This window comes from Rhodamnia argentea, chromosome 2 (assembly GCF_020921035.1).
Source record: "Rhodamnia argentea isolate NSW1041297 chromosome 2, ASM2092103v1, whole genome shotgun sequence".
In the NCBI taxonomy this organism is placed as follows: Eukaryota; Viridiplantae; Streptophyta; class Magnoliopsida; order Myrtales; family Myrtaceae; genus Rhodamnia; species Rhodamnia argentea.
In genome coordinates this window covers 36,069,204-36,091,873 of record NC_063151.1, presented here as the reverse complement: position 1 = coordinate 36,091,873, position 22,670 = coordinate 36,069,204, and the positions used below count along the sequence as shown (strand labels likewise).

The 22,670-nt window shown below is 40.5% G+C and overlaps 3 protein-coding genes across 6 annotated transcripts; 1 reads left to right on the top strand and 2 right to left on the bottom strand.

The window, feature by feature from the left end:
* Window positions 1-1,034: 1,034 nt before the first annotated feature.
* Window positions 1,035-4,130, top strand: LOC115738054 (metal transporter Nramp5-like). The gene is made up of 13 exons (XM_030670545.2): window positions 1,035-1,169; window positions 1,251-1,329; window positions 1,423-1,463; window positions 1,571-1,649; window positions 1,800-1,904; window positions 2,056-2,167; window positions 2,324-2,503; window positions 2,610-2,679; window positions 2,815-2,988; window positions 3,089-3,193; window positions 3,282-3,413; window positions 3,537-3,632; window positions 3,813-4,130. The coding sequence occupies exons 1-13, from the start codon at window positions 1,035-1,037 to the stop codon at window positions 4,128-4,130; spliced, it is 1,626 nt and encodes a 541-aa protein (XP_030526405.2).
* A 5,539-nt stretch (window positions 4,131-9,669) lies between these two features.
* Window positions 9,670-14,112, bottom strand: LOC115736536 (metal tolerance protein 9). Its single transcript, XM_030668283.2, has 6 exons — window positions 13,849-14,112; window positions 12,896-13,008; window positions 12,396-12,641; window positions 11,089-11,169; window positions 10,439-10,669; window positions 9,670-10,294 (listed from the first exon to the last, which is right to left on the bottom strand). Exons 1-6 carry the CDS (start codon window positions 14,030-14,032, stop codon window positions 9,950-9,952), a joined length of 1,200 nt encoding a protein of 399 aa, XP_030524143.1. The 5' UTR covers window positions 14,033-14,112; the 3' UTR covers window positions 9,670-9,949.
* A 2,850-nt stretch (window positions 14,113-16,962) lies between these two features.
* LOC115736441 (glyceraldehyde-3-phosphate dehydrogenase GAPCP2, chloroplastic) lies at window positions 16,963-21,605 on the bottom strand. 4 transcript variants are annotated; one of them, XM_048274856.1, is made up of 14 exons: window positions 21,348-21,605; window positions 20,851-20,936; window positions 20,664-20,737; window positions 20,541-20,579; window positions 20,175-20,275; window positions 19,403-19,515; window positions 19,193-19,292; window positions 18,777-18,923; window positions 18,488-18,548; window positions 18,292-18,389; window positions 18,036-18,178; window positions 17,852-17,935; window positions 17,353-17,442; window positions 16,963-17,219 (listed from the first exon to the last, which is right to left on the bottom strand). In XM_048274856.1, the coding sequence occupies exons 1-14, from the start codon at window positions 21,420-21,422 to the stop codon at window positions 17,165-17,167; spliced, it is 1,266 nt and encodes a 421-aa protein (XP_048130813.1). In that variant the 5' UTR covers window positions 21,423-21,605; the 3' UTR covers window positions 16,963-17,164. The 4 variants fall into 4 exon arrangements, with proteins under 4 accessions (XP_048130813.1, XP_030524021.1, XP_030524025.1 ...); XM_030668161.2 differs by having other exon boundaries at window positions 20,851-20,933; window positions 21,342-21,604; XM_030668165.2 differs by having other exon boundaries at window positions 20,664-20,731; window positions 20,851-20,933; window positions 21,342-21,604.
* Window positions 21,606-22,670: the final 1,065 nt, after the last annotated feature.

Genomic DNA, 22,670 nt, shown 5'->3' with positions numbered 1-22,670 from the left:
CTAGTATGGTTCTAAATCCACGATAATAGGCACTTGAGCTTTTGAATTTGTTCTTTCTTTTTTTTTTTTTTTTGGTCGAAGAGTTTGTTCTTTCTTACCCACACAAGACATTGAACAAACTGGGGAAGGAGACGTGGGAAGCTTCCTCACGTCTCTCTCGCCACCTTCCATCCCAAACGGCATTGCCACCAAATCTCGGACGAAACGTTCCCGAAGAAATATCTCCTTTTTTTCTTTTTTGTAATCTCGTAATGGAAAATAAAACAAGAGTGGCCAAGTCAGAATCAAACATCTCTTTTTCTAGGAGCAGTGGAGAAAAACAATTAAGAAGTGCCTTGTTCCACATCAAAAAGATGTCAGCGTGCTCGTGAACTAGATTTTGCACTAAGCAATAATTATTAATATCATAAAAAAAATATTGTGCCCTATTGAAATAGCACGACTATTACAAAAGGGCTTTTATATAACCTCTAAAGAGTAGTATCCGAATTTATATTTTTCAAACATGAAAAGCAGAATTCTTTTCAGACATGAAAATACGTGTTCTATTCGGAATAGCATGAAAATACCTATTCTATGGGAAGAGCCACCGACAAAATAATACCCTAATAATCATAGAATCACAATTGCTCATACGCTCGAATTTTCCCCATGTAAATCAAGCATAAACTCGCAATGTTTACAATGAAACGACTCACGTAAAACTCAGAGCACAAAATCCATCGTGTTTAGAGAGCTCCTTCGTAGGGTTGAATAAAGGAAAATTTCACTGTGCGTCTCTTTCTCCAACGGCTTGCTTGCATTGAACTCACTTAAGTGTGCCGCTTGCTTGTGTTGAGCACACTATGGAGTGCCGCCTGCTTGCGTTGAGCACATTTTAGTGTGCCGTTTGAAAAAGCCCAAGGATAAACTCCTTGTGCGGCACTATTTGGTAAATCTTTTCTCCAATGAAAAAGTCAAAAATGAAGTCTTTGTGCGGAAATCTTGGATAAGTAGCAGGTATAAATCAATCTCATCAGTTGAGTGTATTGAGTATGCAAGAGGAGCATCAGATGGCAAGTGCAGGAGCTCCAACGACGGTGGCCATTAATGTGGAGGGCACGACCCCGCCCTTTGATCCTCGCAATCCCACACTAGGCCAATCTAATCAACAGGACTCACGTGATCAGGTTCTCTCCCTCTTTCTTTTTTTCGGAGATTTGTGGAATACAACTTTTTAATCCGATTGCATTTGTCCTTGTGTTATTCAGAAACATGGGTTTAGAGAGTTCTTATCATTTGTTGGCCCTGGTTTTCTGGTTTCTCTCGCATATCTTGATCCCGGAAATCGTAAGATCTGTCTCTCACTCTCTTATCATACACGTTCGCTCTACGTTTAAATAAGTTCATGTTGAATCAATGGTTCCACAATCAATGTTGCGGTGGAAACCGATTTACAAGCTGGAGCGGATCATGGATATGAGGTAACACAAAAGAAAAAAATACAAAAAATATATATATGTGTTCCCACTTATACAAACTATATATCTTTTTACTAATTTTCTACAATTTTACGGGATCATATGGTCAGCTTCTATGGGTTATACTCGTAGGGTTGATATTTGCTCTGATCATTCAATCGTTGGTTGCTAATCTCGGAGTGAGCACCGGTAATTATTTGTTAAGGAAATGAAGTAGGAATTATGACTCTATTCCAGCTCATGAAGGCTCTCTTTTTTTTTTTTTTTTTCGTTTCTTGCATTTTCTTCTCCGTGATCATTCATTTGTCTTTTTTATATTTATTTTTTTTGGAATTTCAGGGCGACACCTGGCCGAGCTATGCAAGGTTGAGTATCCACCATTGGTAAATTACAATTTGTGGATTCTGGCTGAAGTTGCCATCATAGCTGCTGATATACCGGAAGGCATATCTCTCTCATCTCGATTGATTTACCCAATATCTAGAGTCAGTCTTTATAGGACAAATGATCATGCCCCTCTTTTGACTAATCTTAAGGATAGGGTTGTGCTATGAAATGATAAAATTCACTATCCAACCAAATTTAATGTTTGCAGTGATTGGGACAGCCTTTGCACTTAACATACTGTTACACATCCCAGTATGGGCTGGAGTTTTGTTCACTGGCTGCAGCACGCTTGTGCTTCTTGGCCTGCAGAGATATGGGGTATAGTTACTTGAAACTCCTATGTGCATCAATTACCTATGCCAATTATATTATAGTCCAAGTAACTTGACGATCCAATGTTGTTCACCTCACTATTTTTGGTAACCAGGATGGTTTCAATCCACTAAAAACGTTGTTCTCGATTTTCCTTGGTTAGATTCGAAAGCTGAAATGTTGATAGCTACATTGGTATTCGTAATGGCGGGGTGTTTCTTCGGTGAACTGAGCTATGTGAAGCCTCCCGCTTCAAAGGTCATGGAGGGGATGTTCATCCCCAAGCTCTCTGGGACCGGGGCCACCGGCGACGCCATCGCCTTGTTTGGCGCGCTTGTGATGCCGTATAATATCACCCTATATCAAATCTCATACCTGTCCTTTTCAGTAGATTTAGATGTGATCCCTTGCGCCGTTTTTAGATTAAGGAGTTCTATTGCTTGTTAACAGGCACAACCTTTTTCTCCATTCTGCTTTGGTCTTGTCAAGGAGAGTTCCGAGATCGGTCCAAGGCATCAACGTACGAAAATCCTAACTGCATCTTCGATTATCCTTTTCATGTTTTTTGGATTATTTTCTTGTCAATTCTTTAAAAGATGCACATTTTATTCAATAATACGAGAAGAAAGCAAGCACTTTTATTTCATCTTTGCAGGGCGCCTGCCGATTTTTCCTCATAGAAAGTGGCTTCGCATTATTCATAGCATTTTTTATCAACGTGGCCATTGTGTCCGTGTCTGGCACCATCTGCTCGGGCAATAATCTCTCGAGCGAGAGTGCAAATCAATGCGGCAACTTAACTCTCAATTCTGCTTCATTCCTCCTTAAGGTGCCAATTCCTAACATTGTATATAAACAGTTGGACCACAAGATAACATTATATCTAGGAATAAGATTCTTGATATTGTCCTAAATACATGTGTTTACAGCATATGTTGGGAAGATCTAGCTCGACGATTTACGCCATTGCATTGCTAGCTTCAGGACAAAGCTCCACGATCACAGGAACCTATGCAGGCCAATACATCATGCTGGTTGGTAATTAATAAATTTTATGTAATTAGTTGTTTAAAGTGAACGGACAATTCCGATTTTGTGTTTCTGTGTTGGTTAATTGCTTAGGGTTTCTTGGAACTCAAAATGAAGCCATGGAAACGGAACCTAATGACTAGATGCATTGCCATTACACCGAGTCTCATTGTCTCTATCATTGGAGGATCTTCAGCGGCCGGTAGCCTCATCATCATCGCGTCGGTATGGAAATTCTTCCAGTGTCTCCACACACTTCTACATTTGAATTCTTTCTGTCTTCATCTGTTGAACCAAGCACGTGCATTTTATTTTGATTCAATTGGTTATAATTGATGTTTTTTTCAGATGATTCTATCATTTGAGCTTCCGTTTGCTCTCATCCCACTTCTTAAATTCAGTAGCAGTTCAACAAAGATGGGACCCCACAAAAACTCAATCTACGTAAGTTTGTCTTCTTATCTTTACACAATTGAACATTGAAGTTGGTTCTTTATTCAGAAGTGCTAAAGAGATACCAATTGGAAAAATAAAGGAAGAACTAAAAGTAATGCAGAAGAACATGTGAATTATGAGCTAAATGACAATCCTATCTTTTCGTTTCTTTTGCAACTGTCGATACAGATAATGGTGATCTCGTGGATACTGGGAATAGGACTCATCGGTGTCAACATCTACTACCTCTGCACGGGCTTTGTCGGCTGGCTAATCCACAACAAACTTCCCCAAGTTGCCAACATTTTGATTGGAATCCTAGTGTTCCCACTCATGGCCGTCTACATCATTGCAGTGATCTACTTAACTTTCCGAAAAGACACTGTCGCTATTGACCCTGTGAAGCACACGACATCAACGGTCGAACATGGCCATGGCAATTCAGGCAACTCTGCCGACCAACTTCCTCACCGAGAGGACCTAGCAGACATTCCTCTTCCAGAATAGTTCGCAACAACCCTCAATCCCCAATGTGTATAGAGAGATGCTTAAGTTGAACTCTCTAGTAGCGTTGTGGTCGAATAAACTAGCACTAGAATCATAATTAGAGTCATGATCATTCAAACGTAATCTCTAGTTGCTGCTATTTTCAGCCGAGCTATTGGGCAAAACCTCGAGTAAAAATTCCTTAATAACTTCTGACTGCTTTTCAATTCTATCTCCAATACATGTGAACTTGCTCAGGATCATTGCTTTATCTACACTGTCACTGCATAACAGTATGAGTAACCTATAAAATAGGACGTGAACTCTAAGATGAGGCCGAGGCAACATGCGAACAAAGATGCGAAGCCTATACTTGGCAGCAGCTCAAGGAGTCCTCAATAACACTATGTCTCCTTGAAGCTCTGGTTTGGTTCGATGGAGCGGATAAAGACAAGGGTGTTGGAGCATGACTAGTCGTGGTTTAAACGAGTGGATGCATATGGCCGGAGTTCTTCCCTTTAACTGTGCTGTGAAGTTTTACGAGAAATGGCGGAGAGAAAAAAGTCATGGAGCTACATGATCAGATGACAATGACATGTGGTATTGAAGATATTTGTTTATTTTCGACGCAACGTGGATAAAGAAATGGATCTGTAGTGACGTTGAGTCACACCACCCAAATGAAAGAACGAGAGTTGATTATATAGACATCGGAGAATGCAGAGCTTCTCTTTAATACTCCTCATGAAATTAAAGATGTCCGAATGATATTCTCTAAGCTTCTGAGGATGTTCAGATAATTGGCTTGTACTTCTCTCCTTTTTTCTGAAACTTAAATTCAATATAAACTAACAAGAGCCCCACCTACACTCAACTCCAACATGACCTTTGGGCACTTCATTTCTTTATTTGATGAAATGATTTAGCTGATGCATGCCAGACTAATTCACTTAATGGTAAACTCTATGTTAAATCTAAGCTCAGTGATTATAGCCACTGTCAATGTCATTCTAATTACTAATTGTTAGAAGTTAAACCAAATTCATAAATGTTGTCGATTCAAGATCAATATCCGTTCGACTTCCGAGACTGGTTCAAGAATCAAGAGTCTTTATTGTAGGGTTGCTTTTAAGAATCTTCATTAGGTGAATTTTCTAGAGGTCAGTTCGTATTCCAATGTCTAGTTGATGCTTTATAAATACATTGTGATTGTTCGTATTTCTAGGAATCTATTTATGAGTCTTCTAAGAGATAGTTCAAGAGTCGGGTAACATGCCTATATAAAGGCAAGTCTTGTAACCATTTTTTGTTATGGGTGAATGAAGTTGAAAACATTAGAAAAGCCTATTCGTCTCCTTCGTAAGTTGTCTTGTGAGTGTTTGTGAGTATTTTAACTTCACCTTATCCCATCAAATTTGTATTGGACCTACACCTCCGAAGTCCAACAAATTGGTATTAGAGCTTACGATTCATGATCATGGCCTCAAGAAACACTCAGCTTCCTCTTCAATACCCTCATCTTGCCGAAGACAATTATGGTAATTGGGCCATTAGAATGAAAGCCTTACTTAGTGCCCATGGTGTATGGGAAATGGTCAACACCGGCCACGATGAGCTTGACGACAAAGCTACCTTAAGTCAAAATCAGTAGAATACATTGGAGAAAGTGCGAACAAAAGATCAGTATGCCTTGTCAATCATCTATCAAGCTTTAGATGATTCTGTTTGAGAAAGTTTCGAACGATACTACTTCGAATGAGGCATGAGAGTTTATCCACTACTCATACCAAGGAGTACAAAAAGTGAAGAAGATACGGCTTCAAATAATAAGAGGCGAATTTGAGGTCATCCTTATGAAAGAATCCGAGTGAATTATTGATTATTTCTCAAGAATTTTAGTGATTGTCAACCGGATGAAAAGGAACGGTGAAGATGTTGCATATGTTCGAGTTGTTGAGAAGATACTTCGGTCCTTAGACAAGAGGTATGATCATTTGGCATTGCAATCAAGGAATCCAAAGATCTCGATGCTATGGTGATCTATGAACTTCTAAGTTCATTGCAAGCCCATGAAGAAAGAATTAGAAGAAATGAACCCGAGTTAATGGAGAAAGTACTCCAAACTCAGCTGACTATTCGAGATGAGACAGACCAACATGGAGTCCCTATGCAAGTTTGAGGGACTAATCAAGATTGTGGTCAAGGTCGAGGCCAAGGTCATTTTCAAGCTAGAGGTCGTGGACGAAGCAGAGGAGATATTGCTCGAAACCAAAATCAAAGAAGTTTTCATGGAAGAGGAAAGAACTCGAGCAACCAATGGTATGATAAATCTAAAATCCGATGTTATCATTGCCATAAATTGGCCATTATGCTTTTGAGTATTAGAATGAAGAAAGTAGCAGAGCAAATGAAAAGAAAACTTTGGTTAATGATGCCTATCAAGTTCTTTTATTGGCATTCAAAGAGGACGAAGGTAGACAAAGTGATACGTGGTACTTGGACATTGGTGCAAGCAAGAACATGTGTGGCCGAGAGAAGATGTTTGTCGAATTGGATGAGACAATCAAAGGGAAAGTCTCGTTTGGTGATAATTCCAAAATTCTTGTTGAAGGCAAAGGTACAATTCTAACTCATTTGAAGAATTGTGCACATCAGTTTATTATTAATATTTATTATGTACCCAAAATATCAAGCAATATCTTGAGTTTGGGACAGCTTATGGAGAAAGGATATAATATTGACATGAATGATCTTAGTGTTGTGCTAAGAGATCAAAATAATAAATTGATTGCAAATATTCAGATGTCGAAGAACATGATGTTCATTCTCAATATAAAGAATGAGATGGCTCGATGCTTGAAGGCACATGTTGATGATCCTTCATGGTTGTGGTATTTGAGGTTCGAGCACCTCAATTTTGGCGGACTCAATTTGCTTTCCCGCAAGAACATGGTTCATGACTTACCACATATCGATCATCCGGATCAATTATGTGAAGGTGTGTTATCGGCAAGCATTCAAAAATAGCTTTCTGAAAGAAGCAACTTATCGTGCGAAGAAGCCCCTTGAGTCGTTTCATTCTAATGTGTGCAGCGTAATCAATCGTAATCATCGATACCTCGTTGCTTTTATTGATGATTTCACTCAACAAACTTGGGCGTATTTTTTGAAAATAAAATTGAAAGTGTTTTACATTTTCAAGTAATTCAACCACCTAGCTGAAAAAGATAGTGGCTATTTTATCAAAGCCTTTAGGATTGTTCGTGGAATAGAATTCACTTCAGCCACATTCAACAAATTCTGTGAGCATCATGGTATTGGACGTTTCTTGACGATGCCATATTTTCCTCAACAAAATGGCATGGCTAAACATAAAAATAGAACCATTCTTGACATGGTTCGAAATATGGTGAAAAGCAAGAACTTGCCCAAACAACTTTGGGATGAATCTATCATGTGTGCAATCTATCTACAAAATTGATGTCCCACATATGGACTTGAAGGCGTAACTCCACAAGAAGCATGGAGCAGGAGAACACATAGTGTTTCTCATTTGATAGTTTCCGGGAGCATTGCCTATGCTCATGTCCCGCACCGGAAAAGATCGAAGTTGGAAGACAAGAGGAAAAAGCTCATCTTTATCGGGTATGATTCTTCATCCAAAATCTATAGATAATTTGATCCTAACACTTTGAAATTGTATGTAAATAGAAATGTCAAGTTTGATGAAGAAAGCATGTGGGGAGACAATGTGAAAGTTGAAGCGGATGATCATGGTGACTCCAGCAAAATAGAGTTGGAGGATCATTCTTCACCCTTGTTCTCCAGTATCTTTTTTGAGCTCATCACCATCGACTTCTTCAAATAGTATCGATTAACCAATTGCACAAAAATTGAGGAGATTATCAGAGATTTATGAAACCACCGATGAGCTTCATCTTATGTCTTCTTGCCGATTGTGAGCCCCTTTCATATGATGATGTTGTAAAAGAAGAAAAATGAAGGAAAGCCATCATCAAGAAGAATCAAACGCTGGAGCATGCTATCCTTCCGAAGGAGAAGAAAGCGATCGGCATCAAATGGGTGTACAAGGCCGAGAAGAATGAGAACGGTGAAGTGACAAGGTAGAAGGCTAGACTCATCATGAAGGGATACAAGCAAAAGGCCGATATCAACTATGATGAAGTTTTTTGCCCCTGTAATCCTCATGGAAACGATTAGATTTATCATTTCTATTGCAATTCAAAAATGTTGGCAAATTTATCAAATGGACATCAAAACAGCATTTTTAAATGGCATCTTGGGTGAAGAGATTTATATTGAGCAACCCATGAGGTTTATTACCAAAGGTCATGAAGACAAAGTGTCGCAGTTGAAGAAAGCTCTATATGGTCTTAAACAAGCACCGAGAGCATGAAATTTCAGAAGTGATGCTTATTTCAAGAAAATGGGAACTCTCTCAATGTCCATGCAAGCATGTGCTTTATTTGAAGCAAGAAAAAGGTGAGGTACTATTAGCCTGTTTATATGTCGATCACCTTATTTTTACAGGAAACAAGCCTGTTTATATGTCGATCACCTTATTTTTACAGGAAACAAGCAATCGACGATCGATGCTTTTAAGCCATCCATGGTGAAGGTATTTGAGATGACTAGCAATGGTCTCGTGCATTATTTTCTTGGGACAAAAGTGAAGCAAACTGCAAATGGGATTTTTATTTCCCAAAAGAGGATACGCAGAAAATATCGTTCTCTTGGTGGTTCACCCTCGGGACAGCCGCCACATAAAGCGGTTAATAATGGCATAGCGTACCACGTTGTTCCTGGCATACATCTCAACGGAAGGGAGGAAACCAACGAAGTACATCTCCTGTAGTTTGTTGTTTGCTAGTGCAGAGTAGGAAAAGAAAAAAGAGACCCTCAAGAGTTTCAGGAAAGAGGTCCGCTTCTGCATTTGGGTGTGGTGAACGAGAGAGATTCGGTCATATTAATTTCCCAACCTAAATTTATGGCCAGCAAAAGTGGAAATTGACGCTTGAATGTTGGGGATTGAAATGAGTGAGACTCATCAACGAAGTAGATTTGTTGCCTGCTGAATGTTCTATCTTCAGTTATGAGCAAGTTTTGCCACGGAGTGATGATACTTCTAGCATCTTTCCTTGACACACTCACACCATATTTGCACATTCATATTGTTAATGATCTGTATATATGTCTACATGTTCATATAACACAGCATATGACGCGCATTCGCACACATAATGAAGTGTGGCATTGGCAACTTAGTCACGCCTGAAGATCCTCCGCGTGGTATCGTACGTCACCCTTACTCCTCCAGCTATCTACCTAAAGAAGGAGAGGCCACCAAACAAAGCGGTAGGTGCAAGCGACCTACCCCCACCAGCACAGTTTGTACCACCCAAGGGCTCCCCGTTCGACAATTCCAACCTAGGACGCTTCAATACGAACCGGGCTATTCTTTGTATCGAGAAAATTGTAGAGTTATTACACAGAAGCACTGAGGCCGGGAATGCTTACCAGGAGGAAAAAGACTAGGGTCTTAAAATGCAAATCACGTCACATCCTTCCACGTGGGAAAGGAAGATTCAAGCATCTCTCTCTAAAGGCAGTTCCAGTCATCACCATGAAAGAACAAAAAGACGGCGCATTATTTCCAAAGTAGTTCTACTCATAATAACATTCTTTTAACCAAACTTTGATCTTCAGCACATATCAGTCTGTATAAAATGCTTTTGCATGGGCTTCTCCTCCCAATGCAAGTCAACCCATTTAAATGAATAAGAAAAGGGAGTCTAAATGGTCAGACATCATCATCCGTCTCATACTCTGCTCTTGTGCTCAGGCCTGTGACTAAACTCAAAATCAATATGGACGAAAGCTCGCTCAACTTCGGGCAATTGTTCAAGCTTCTCCTGAAGTGTTTCCCCGATATTGTGGGCTTGGTTCAAGAGCATGTCTTCAGGCAATACTATGTCGACCTCCACGAAGTAATGAGAACCAAAAGTGTAAGCTCTCACTGTGTCAATGTGCTTGATCTCTTCATTATGGTTCCAAATGAGATATGTTAACTTCGCTATAAATTCAGGTGGGGCTGTTCTTCCAATAAGCGACCATACATTCTCAACCACCATTCTTGCCCACGTGCTTATGGTATAAATTGCTATCTGCAGAGTACGTAATAAGTTGGCTTAGAAAAGTTTTGTGCCCAACATAAATCCATTGATAGGATGAAGGGGGCTAGTAAATCTATAACAGTCAGAAATACACAATGGAAAAAGTAAAAGTAGGACTGTTCGAGATAAACTTACTATTATAGCTCCAATGGGATCTATCCACCAGTAGTAGCGGATGGATAGGACAGCCGCCACCAGACCGACAGAATTAGTTATAACATCAAAGAAATGATCTTGAGCATAGGCTCTAACAATTTCATTCTTGAATCTTCGACAATAGACCATAAGGGCAAACTTTACTACTGTGACAGAAACCATAATCCCGATCATCCACTTCTCCTTCTCACTATCAGTTTCTGGGTGTGACTGCAAGTAGATTTGATTGAAATATAATGAAATAAGATAAGTGAACTGGAGTGATGGGATGAAGTCTTGATCTCAAGTCCTCCAGCTTAAAACAATTGATTACTGGCAAGGTCGCCGCGAACCAATAGGTCATCTGTGATGCAGCAGCATTTTCATATCCACAAATTTCTACAAGTATCTAAATGAAAAAATCAGAAGGAAGAATTGAATATCCTCCTGGTGTAAGTTCTAACGGTAGAAGTAGACTAGAATATTCAAGTCCCAAGAGGAGACTCAAAGCCTTCTTTCCGTTATCGTTAGCTCAATAGAAAACCTAAAGCCCTCCCATTCTAACTGCTCTGTAAACAAGTCTTTACCAACCTCTGTATGAATTTGTTTGCAAGTGACACGACAAAGCAAACAACAGAAAGATCACTTACCTTGGACATGATATCTCGAAAAGACTCCAACAGGATTTGTAAGCCAAGAGTTGCCATTACTGAAGCAAATACAATAATACCCTGCATTTTCAAGACGTAAATACCATTACAATTGTAGTTTAATCTCAAAGATTGGTTACGTCAACACAGATTATTCTGATCGAGTAATTTTAGAATTTCGTATTGGTAATATTCAGGTCATCAGCTCCTAGTATCTGAAAAAGATATGGTCTTATTTTTCCTTTTGACTGGTTTCTCCTTTATAAAGAGCATTTCTTTCGAATATTTTTTACCATCCTCCATATAGATACATATTATGTCGGACTGCAGCCATCTCATTCTTGATTTTTAGACAAAGTCCTTTTTTCGTTTATTTGCGGATCAAACAAAATGGGGATGATCATTACCAAAAAAAAAAAAAAACAAACAAACAAACAAACTGGGGATGTTGGGTTGAACCGACAAAAACAAAACACAATTCCCCTTCCCCACCAACACCAATTAAATTTATCTAGTCTAATCTAATCCGCAAATCGCCTTATCACTGTGGCAACCTAAGCTTTGTCTACCTAATCTTCATACACCTTATCACTCCACACCCGCTCTGAAGCAAAAATTGTAACCTCCCGAACTTAGGTCTGATACTAAAATCGTATGGACGTAATATTCACTTATGAAATATGTACTAATTAGTCTAAAGTTATTCACATGGTTAAGGGTTATTACACCACGATTAATATCACAGACGCATTAACTATGACTTAAGCTTGAGGTTGGTCAGGCTTCTGTTATTAACGGACCGCAGTGACCCCAACAATGGATACACTTAGACACCACCAAGACAATCTCCACCTGAAGCCAAATCAAACCAAAATCACTTACCCTTATCGTCTTTTTGATACCCCTGGTCTGCATGGCTATTTAGTTCCTATCATTAGTCGTTACAGTTCGTCCTACTGTACTTCAATAGCCCTGCTATACAAAACTATATCTGACAGTGCCTTTTTCAGTGAACTAACTATGGAGGCAAAGGGAAATTGACAGTAATTCGGTGACGTAATCAACTAAGCCATGCGCTATCACGATAAGTGGCCCATCTTTTATTTACATAAAATTTAGCTAGCTGAAGTTATCGAATAACGAGCACGCAAAGAAATTTAGTGGGAGGACAGAAGAATCAAGTTATAGTCATAAGACTAGGATACGCTAGGGAAATTTAGTGGGAGCAAAGAAAAGTTGGATTCAATTAGAATGTTTACCAATGGATCAACAACAAATTATTTAACCAAGGAAGCAGGGGAACATACCACTGGTTGCATCCGCTTCTTACCAATAGGGTAATGATATTGGTTGGGGTTCCTCATAGCATTTGCTGTGAACCACAAAATAAACCCTGACAGTAGATCTAAGAATGAGTCCAAGGTTGAGGCGATAACTGCCAGTGATCTGCTCTGAACGGAAGCGTAGACCTTTGCTATGAAAAGCACAACGTTTGCTAAGTTTGAAATGTGGACTGCAAATCTTTCGCTCTTTGCGAGCTGCTTCATTTCATCCTACAAAATGCAATTCATTGATTAGAAGCGATTTCTTCTGAGTAAACTAGAAATAATGTCATAAACTCATGTTTATCCTCCAATTTAAAGAAAAGTTAAAAGATCTCCATGATTGTTTATCTTGCTTCGAGAGCTGCCAGGTGGAGAAGCATTTCAATGTACTGAAGAATCTCCTTTTTCTAGGAGTAAGAATGCACACCCCTAAGATCTGAAACAAATGAAATGTAGGAAGATGTGAGCGATAAAGAATCAACCTCAGTTAGGCTCCCGGGAAAACACCCTGACTCAGTCATGGCCTCCATCTCATTGTATCCTTCAAGAAGGCTTTCCTGTTTCTTGTAATATTCTGCTAGCTTGCGCTCTTTCCCTGAATTGAAATTATATAATACAATCTGAAAACATTCTATGATATAGCTCGACTCTCCCAACACTTATGACCTGAATTTGAGCACGGACAAAAGTAACCATTACATGTCACTAAACATTTTAAAGCTCCACACTCAACTTTCCATTTCACTTATATGATGCTTACAGAATGACTTTGCCCCGTACCCCTCAGTTTTGTGGGGTATTACAGAAACCGAAGTTGAAAGCATGTGCTGCCGCGATCGATGTAGACAGTCTAAAGAAGCAACAAGCCCAACTTCGTTATCTTTGTTTTGTGTTTGTGTCGATTGATACCTCGGCTGGAAGAAAATAACAAGGGCCATTAAAAAGGAAAAAAAAAATGAAGCTCCAAAGCTAGGTCATGGTCAGCGTAACTACGAAATGAACCAACTCCACCCACCGAAAATGGTCGAATGGAAGCAAACACAACTCTCGAAATACGTGAAGCAATGAATGTATGCGTTATTGTGGGATCCCACCACAGGAGTACACTACCAAGAGGACCGAGCCCAAATTCATCCATACAGACAGACAAAGAGCAAGTAAAACAAAGCAGGTTGGTCCCAGACATCGTGGCGCTGGCCCTTTCGCAAGAGAAGTTGCCAGAGAATGATGTATACAGGACAGAGCACGTTAATTTCCATCAATCAGCGAAAACGTCAAAAGCATCGCACAGGGTTTTGTTTTTTCCCAAGAGGCGTCTCTGCTTCCGACGGAGAAGTCGAAGCACGAGACGAACGAACGAAGTGTAGTAACAGGAGATGTTGAGAAAAAATCCAGGATTAACGCAACGATCGAGTAGGGATAGGGAGATACATACTCGGAGTAGGGAGGAGGTGGCGGCAGGAGAAGCGAGAGTGGGGGTGGGGGTGGTCGCCGGGAGGGAGGCGGAACTCGGTGAGGCTGAGACGCCATGAGGGAGCGGAGGAGTCGTCGTCGTGGTCCTGGAAGAGGTCAGTGGAGGAAGGACGATCATGGGGGACAGGAAGGATGATCTGCTCCATATCTGGGGCCAAAGAATGTGTGATTCCTCCCAACCCTGATTCGATTTTCACAAACTTTGTTTGGATCCTTTTGGTTTCAGCTAAGGTTGTTGTGTTGTATTTGTACTTGGTAAAGCACTTCAGTCAGAAGGTTCGTGGAAAGAAACCATCGTCTTTATCTTATTCTTTGGTGAAGTCATTGGGTTATAGCAAAAACCATTCGGCAAGGAAAACGAATCATGGAAAAGAGATAAAAAGGCGAAAGATCAAAACGCAACATGAGAACATGAGATCGAGATTCTCGAATATATGAACCGCTCCCACTCACACAAGTAAACAAAACTGTTATTTTTGAATTATCTTCCAATTTTTACGTTATAGTTATAATTTTCAGATTCACGTCGTCGATTAAATTCCGGGTAGTTCCTAAGTGCTTCGTCGTTGATCAAATTTCGGCTTCTCATTCGGTTTCTTTTGAAGTGACTATGTTTTTAGGCTTTGTCGAAAATTAAATTCGATATAGATTGTGTACGTTCAATCTCGTTCGAAAGGGAAATTATCGATTGTATTGTCTAATATGATATTTTCTTTTTTTTTATAATGAAAAATTCGAGTATTCTCAAACAAAAATCCAAATCATTTTCCTTCCTCATGATATTTTTTTGTTAGAAATTACCATAGAATCTATCTCTCCCAATAGAAACCGAAGAACGACTTTCAATAAAAGTCGATTTTCGGCGAAACAGCGTGGTCATGTAGCCTTACCATTTACGCAGGTAGCATTTGACCAAGTCAAATCTGACTGTCGCTGAGCATTTGTAATTTTCCGTGTACATGGTCACCCGACAACCCGTCAAGTTCCAATTCGAGGCAGCTCGTTTTCAGGTCATCTACATGTCGTTGTCGTTCCCACTGCAGCATGCGACCGCTCCTCCAAGTTTTAACCGTTGAGTCAACCGAGATATTCCATAAACGATTCCTTCTCGCCAACAATAAGTTGACGCGAGAACCAAAGTAAGGCATGGCAGGGCATGGCATTGCAACAGATTATCTCCCTAACTCAAGGGTATGTTTGTTTGAATGAAAACAAATTTCGCCAATTAGTTTCCTGAATTTTCATGCCAATTTGATTTGTTAAAAATGATAAGTCAATGAAAAATTATTTATAGTAAAAAGAAAATATGCATATTTAGAATTAAGAAAATTAACTACCTAAACCGAAAAAAGGAAAAATATTTTCTTGAGAAATGCTCTTTCGAAAAGCATTTTCTTTTATCGTAAAGTTTTTCCTAAAACAAACACATCATATAAGAGAAACTATAATCCTACTAGCATCGATATAATAACCATCAAAGCGAAGCAGTAAATAATACAATTCCCTTTTTGCGGGTATTGAAATCTTGCCATCACCCATTTCATTCCATATAGTATTTTCCTCTGATCACTACCCTCATTGCAAGCATCGACATCACTCTCTAAATAAGTTTGAATGTAAGTAAATGTGCATAACTTGTGATCCACACGCTCCTTCAATCCTGATTGGAGGAAACAATGTTCGTTTTACTTCATGTAGCGGTATCAATATGTTGTGGACACTCTTGCTCTTACTTGACCTCGACATTTCAGAAGACTTATATATATATATATATATATATATATATGGTTTTCTCTTCTTCCGATAGCTCCAATCAATAGTCAGGTCGTGGAGTCTCAATTGAGAAGATTTTAAATCCTAAACTGAGAGCAGTGAATAGATGAACAAAATGGTCCAAAAGGAGAGAGTAGCTTTTGAATATATTTCCATACACGTTAAATAAATGGGAAGTGGGGCGAGGAAGGAGAGGTGGAAGCTTCTTCCGTTTCCATACCAATACAAGTATTGGAGGAAACTTTTACCCCCGCATAGCAACCGCAACCGCATCGGCATGCCTCCATACTTGCCATTGTTACCTTATAAACTGAAGCAATTCTTAACATTCGCAAATGTCCATTTCGGAAAGCAACTTAAATTGCATACCCACAACATCTCTATCATAACATGAATATTCACAAACTGCTTTGGGCAATATGAGACACGTAGGATTTGACCCTGTCTGAACTGGATCATATCAACTCTGGGAGGCGATAACTTATCAGTCATCACCGTCATCCCTTTTTTTCATTTTGGGCCCTTACGTCCACCGAAAACATCTGTAGATCATTCTAAACCGTGTAACAACCAAGTAAGCACAGACTAAACTCGATCATAATTTGATTTGGAATGCTATCACGTATCATGGTTTGTATGGAGACAATTGAAAGATGAAGATGCATGATGCTGATCTTAATACCGCTGCCGATGATGTTCATCATCAACGCTTGGTTTACTGAACATGCAGAGAGATCAGACCCAACTCTCAATCCTCACAATTAGGGAATTTACGACGTACTACTAACCAAAGATATAAAGCCAAATCATGGGACATAAGCGGAGAATACACGAGTTTGTGCCACTCGACATTAGCACTCTAGTTTCTGACAATTTCCCGAGCAACAGTAGAGATCTGTCACACCAGGAACTTCATGTTGCTATACTCAGTTACTCTGGCATAATCCAGCAAAAACCAGTGTTACACTCTCAATCTTTAAATACATCGCAGATTTTAGCTAAGCGCTAGCTAGTAAGCCTGAGAGAATTCTCTTACGGATAGCAACGTCTCATTAGCACCGCAATATCACAAAACGCTTTGCGTTCACTATATTCAGGCCAATGAACTCCTCCGTTTATGAAAAACAAAATCAAATAAGGGAGTTTTTCTTTCACTGAATTTATATCCAGGCACAAGACCACATTGACCATATCAGACAATCTCCATGTTCCAATAGAAAAAATATCGAATGCCACAATCATGTAACCAATAGAAAAAATGCTATGGCAAGCATTATAAGCACAAAAACCAGCAAAGTAGATATTGCCAGCACAAGGGGGAAAATCTGCTTTGTTATTATGTTGAAGGTACCGTGAACTGCCTGGTTCCAGACAGAGGTACGAGACTATAGAACAGATCCTGTTCAAGTAAAATCGTCCATAAAGATAATACAGGCTGTATTGAACTCTTGTAAATGAAGTAAGCATGCCGCAAATTCAGATCGCTATGGAGCACCATTCATCATTCACTTGTGGGCTGCGACCAAGGCCATATGCTCAATCAAGTCTAGGACTCGGTTGCTGTAACAAGGTCAAAATGCCATAAAAGTTTAGATATATGCCAGTTGGACGTTATGAAACATTAATCATTCACTTGTATTGCCTCGCCACTTCTAAATACTGAGAACAAAAACAGAGATGGAGAGATGTATACCTGTAACCCCATTCGTTGTCGTACCAGGAAACCAGCTTCATGAAAGAGTTGTTTAGACCTATACCTGCCTTCGCATCGAATATACTTGATCTGCATTAAAAGCATCACCCAGCTATAAAACTTGCAAAACATGGACAAAATCAAGACGCCGTAAACTTGTCTCAACAGACAAGATTCACTTCTGTTCATTATAAAACACCATCTTTTCTCTATAATAAAACCAACGTCCAAAATGACCTTCAATAGAGTTTAAAAGTTCCATGCCACTGTGACACTGGATCTTTATTAAGTTGACAAGTTCTAGGGACCAACAAGGCAAGCAACAAGAAGAGAGCTAGCCACTCAATTAAACATAAGGAGCTTACATTGCTTGATGTAGAACTATTAAAAAGAAACTCCCCATCAAGAATATGTGCATGCCATGCAAGGCCTTAACACCCACTGACTGAGAGGGATGGAGGGAGCAGGTGGGAGAGGGAGGAAAGCACAATGGAGATACCTGCAGTCCCCGACAAAATCATTTGAGACAACATCCTCATCTGTATATCCCAGGATGCCCTTGAGTGGACCCTCTGATGCATACCTTCATTTGAATAATCCAAGACGATGTTTAGAGCACTCAAAGTGACTTTCCTCAACTAAAACCATCAACTAGTAGAAAAGGGGGAAAACCATCAACATACTTAATAGCTGCCTTCACGTCTTCATAAGAAGCACTCTTCTCAAACCGACAAGTCAAGTCAACAACAGAAACATTAGGGGTTGGCACACGGAAAGCCATCCCAGTGAGTTTTCCGTTGAGTTCAGGAAGAACCTTTCCAACAGCCTATCAGAAAGGGAAAGAACAATATCATCACTATTGACCCCACAATGATTCAAATCTTGTAAAACCTACAATCTGTTCGTATCGTCATCAAGAAATTCCAGTTATCATTATACCTTTGCAGCACCAGTGGAACTGGGAATGATATTTTGACCAGCTCCACGGCCCCCACGCCAATCCTTCATCGAAGGACCATCCACTGTCTTTTGGGTTGCTGAAGATAGAAATCATCATTATTAGCAAGAACTCTGGCTTTAAACCTTGTTGGATGGTGTCTAACATCAGAGAGGCAGAAGGGAAGCATGGGAGTACCTGTAGTTGCATGTACAGTCGTCATCAAACCTTCAATTATACCAAATTCCTCATGAACAACCTGCCGAAAAGGTTAATACAACAATTATGTTAGCATGAACCAATTTTCAGTTCCTGACTCCGAGTAAGAGCCAAGATGTGAGCCGCATCCACTGCAGAGAAGCAATGATACTGCAAAGGGTTAGCAAGAGATGGAGAGAGGAATATTCCAGAGACAGCTGTCCATTATTCAAGTTTCACCAGGTTGACGCCAGAAAAAAGAATAACTTATGGAAGCATGAAAACCAACCTTGGCAAGAGGAGCAAGACAATTGGTTGTGCAGCTTGCATTAGAAACTATATCCATGCTTGACTTGTATGTCTTTTCATTTACTCCAACCACAAACATAGGTGCATCGGCTGAAGGAGCAGATATAACCACTTTCTTGGTGCCAGCCTGCAGTAATAATCAGCAGGCTCAACTCAAGGTGTTTATACCCATCACCAAGGAAGTTTTATTTTCCCAGAATGTATCCTACTTCTTGGTCTGTATTTCCGGAATATGAGTGCGTGACTTGTTATAATTTATCCTATTGATAGTATAGAAAATGGGTCTGTCATCTTGATAAAGATGGTTTTGACAATACATCAATGAGAAGTTTTATCACATAGACGCACGCATACACGAGAGCACGCGCACAGAGCAAATTAAATGATTATAGTGACCTTCAGGTGTGCGGAAGCCTTGTCCAATGTAGTGAAAACTCCAGATGATTCAACAACGTACTCAGCCCCATGATAACCCCAAGGAATCTCTTCTGGATTTCTGAGCAGAAAGAAATGTCAAACTTTACCCCTTCCTGCTGTAAGTTTAGATGTTGATATTTGCAAAGCGAACTTTCTACAAACAAATTCTTCGGATGAATAAGACAACACCTTTTGTTTTCAACTTTGATTTGCTTTCCATTAATCTCCAAGGTGGACTCATCTATAACATTGACTGTTCCATTGTAAACTCCATGAGTGGAGTCATACTTGAACATATAAGCCTGGATAGATCGATAAAAGACATATCAGTATCTCCTCAAAGGACAAGACTGCCATAAAGTATTGTAGATATCCCTCCAACGATTACAAATTCAACAGCTATCACAGCTTACAAATTCTTTCAGCTTGCTGATCAATCACACAAATACCACAAGTGTGAGCTATACATTTTTTTTAGGATGATATTCTAAAGGCAAAGCAAACTGAGGTAACACTCAGTGGCAGACATTAACATGACAGCGCCGACACAGCAAAAGATGAAAATCTTGTGTGACTCAAGTTGCAGGCTGATTTAAACATTCACCTAAGCACAGTGGATAAGTCAGCAGTAGCTTAAGTTACGTAATGAAACATTCATTGACGAAGAACAATAACCTGGCTTTGCTTATACAAATGGTCAAGCGAATCGTTTTCCCAATCCTATGCTCAGCAGAAACAAGACTAGCAGCAAATCAAAAACTTCTAGAGTAGTGCAATGGATATTCCAAGTCCATCACCAAATAACAAACACAAAAAAGATTAAAATATCCATATACCATAAGTGTCGCAACAGTAATGCTATCACGAGCAGAACCACTCAATCACATAGAGTAGGGGAACCACATGAAATTTCCATGAAGGACTGAGTAATTTGCATTAAAAAGAAGGTAACTGCACATACCATGTATTTAGCATCGATAAAAGGATCATTGACAGCTACTACGTCAATATCATCCCTGGAGGTTGCTATCCGAAGCACCAATCTTCCGATCCGACCAAATCCTGCATGAATGTAATGCCCCCACGCTCAAAAAACACTTCCAACAGACCACTTTCATTTAAATTGTACACCTTGTGCGACGACTACGTATTCATCTATATATACAGAACAGCTGCAAACAGCCCTATGTTCGATTCCTATGGTATCTGTTATAACACAAATCCAGTATGCCCTCTATATATCCTAGCAGACAATTTTGCATGGAATGAGATCACAGGCAAAGCACGGGAACCACTTAGCATAACTGCTATCAGCCCGGGAACATACCATTGATTCCAATCTTTGTCTTGTTGCTGCCATCAGATCCTGCACAAAAATGTCACCCCTCAGAGTCCGATCCAATTCGACCCCATTGAAAAACTAGTTGAGATATGCGATAAGGATTCTTACTTGGAACAATAGGCCGCACATCAACAGCTGTAGCTTTAACAGGCTGAATGCTCCTGAAAGAGCATTTCCTATAATTTTTTTTTTTTTGCGGGCAAAGATATGTCAGCGACAGGCGTTAGAAAGGAAAAAAAAAAATAATACTGGGAGCGGAAAATTTAACAGGAGCAAAAGAAAAGGTAGACTCAACTGAAAGGAAAGGGGTCCGGTGGGGACAGGAGTACCGGTAAAGCTGGAGGGAAGGCGCGAAAGGTCGACATTGCTGGAAGAGACCTGCAAGAAGAGGTTGAAGTAGGTGAGCCGAATGGGACAAGCCTCCTCCCAAGATTTAGGAGGAGAAGAAGAAGGTGAAGCCGGGAGGGGGACGCGAAGACAGCGTCTGCCATAAATCCAACAGTAAATGCGGAGGAAAGATAGGATCATCAGAAAGTAAAAAATCAAAATAACAATAAAAAAGAGGGAAGTGGAAACGAGAGAATAGGAATCGCAAAATCCACAATTCACGATTCACAGTTGCGTTTCTGCTGCCAACAGGCAAAAGAGTAGTAGGTAGGAAGCTAAAGATTCAGCTTGATCAAGAAAAACTGAGCCTGAATATGACGATGCTGATGATCCGTCTGGCGTGCTTATGCGTGCGTGCTTGAGAGAGAGAGAGAGAGAGAGAGAGAGAGAGAGAGATACCTTGAAGAAGGGATCTGAAGGGAGGTGGGAAAGAGCAGGAGGAGCGACAGGGGAAGAGCGGAGGAGAGAAGACAGAGCCATTTGAGAAAACTCTTTCCCTCCGAGCTCGTGGCTGCGAAAACCCTAGATTGACCAACAATGGAGAAACGGGAACGGGGAAGGCCTCAGCTCAGCTCGACGAAAGTGAAGAAGAATGGAAATACGGAAAATGACTTTCGAGGGTAGGCACCGGCCACCCAGCCATTGCTATTTAAATATAAAACTCTCTCTCTCTCTCTCGGGAGAGCGGAGTTCCTTAGGCAGTACAGACTCGTCTGTCTTCGTCGCGCGCACACACTGAATAACTTACAAATAAATAATATTTATTTAAAATAAAGTAAAGTAAAAAAGAAAGGGAATTAGTTGGCACGTGAGAGAGGTGTACGTGCGTGCGCTGGTCACGACGACGTAGGTGAGAGTGTCGTGATGCGAGATGGCGGGGTTGTTGGTGCTGGATTCACCCCACCCCGCCACCCCCTCGAAAGCCACGTCGGACCAGCTCAACTCGATGAGCTCATGGCCCCATTTCGGTCGGATTTCTCTATTTTGGGGGCGCTCTTTTCCTTGTTTTTGTAGCTTTTCAATTGATGAATACGGGGGCCCTACCCATTTCATTCAGGCCCCGCTACGCGTGCGCCCCCTCCCCGGGGTCGTGTCCTATTTTCTCTAATTGAATCCTCTCTGTCGTGTTTGACTTTACAAATAGTTGCATAATCGTAATAAATAAAGAAGTCTCGAGATGCCAACTGCGTTTCTTTCTTTCGCATAGAGAACTAAATTAAAAGGAAAGAAGAAGAACGAAAAAGGGCAAAAGGGGAAACGCAGAGGGAGGGCGGAGAGGCCAGAGTGGGGGGGCCGGGGAATTCCAGAAGGGCCAAAGCGAAAAAAAAGCGCAGGAGAAAAGCTCGCTTAACGCCAACGCACTTGGCATGGACGTCCCCGTCGAATCGAAACGACTCTGACCGACTGATGAGTGATTTGATGACACCCTCCCTCCCCGCCTACACCGCACGTGCTGCTCCCACCCCTCTCTACTCCTCCGTCCCCCCACTCCCCAAACCTTTTTGTGTCCCCCCTTCCCTTTCTCCTTTCGCCATTCATTCTCGGACTCCCGCGATACATCACTGTCGCACCATCACTTGTCATCGTTCTCTGTCCCTGCCTCGCGTCCCACACGTATTTACACTTTCATTTTTCACTCTCCCAGTGTATAAATTTCCCACGCGCGATTTCCTCGTAGTCTTTTACAAATTTGAACGACAAATAGTTCCGCCGCGGGGCAACAATTTC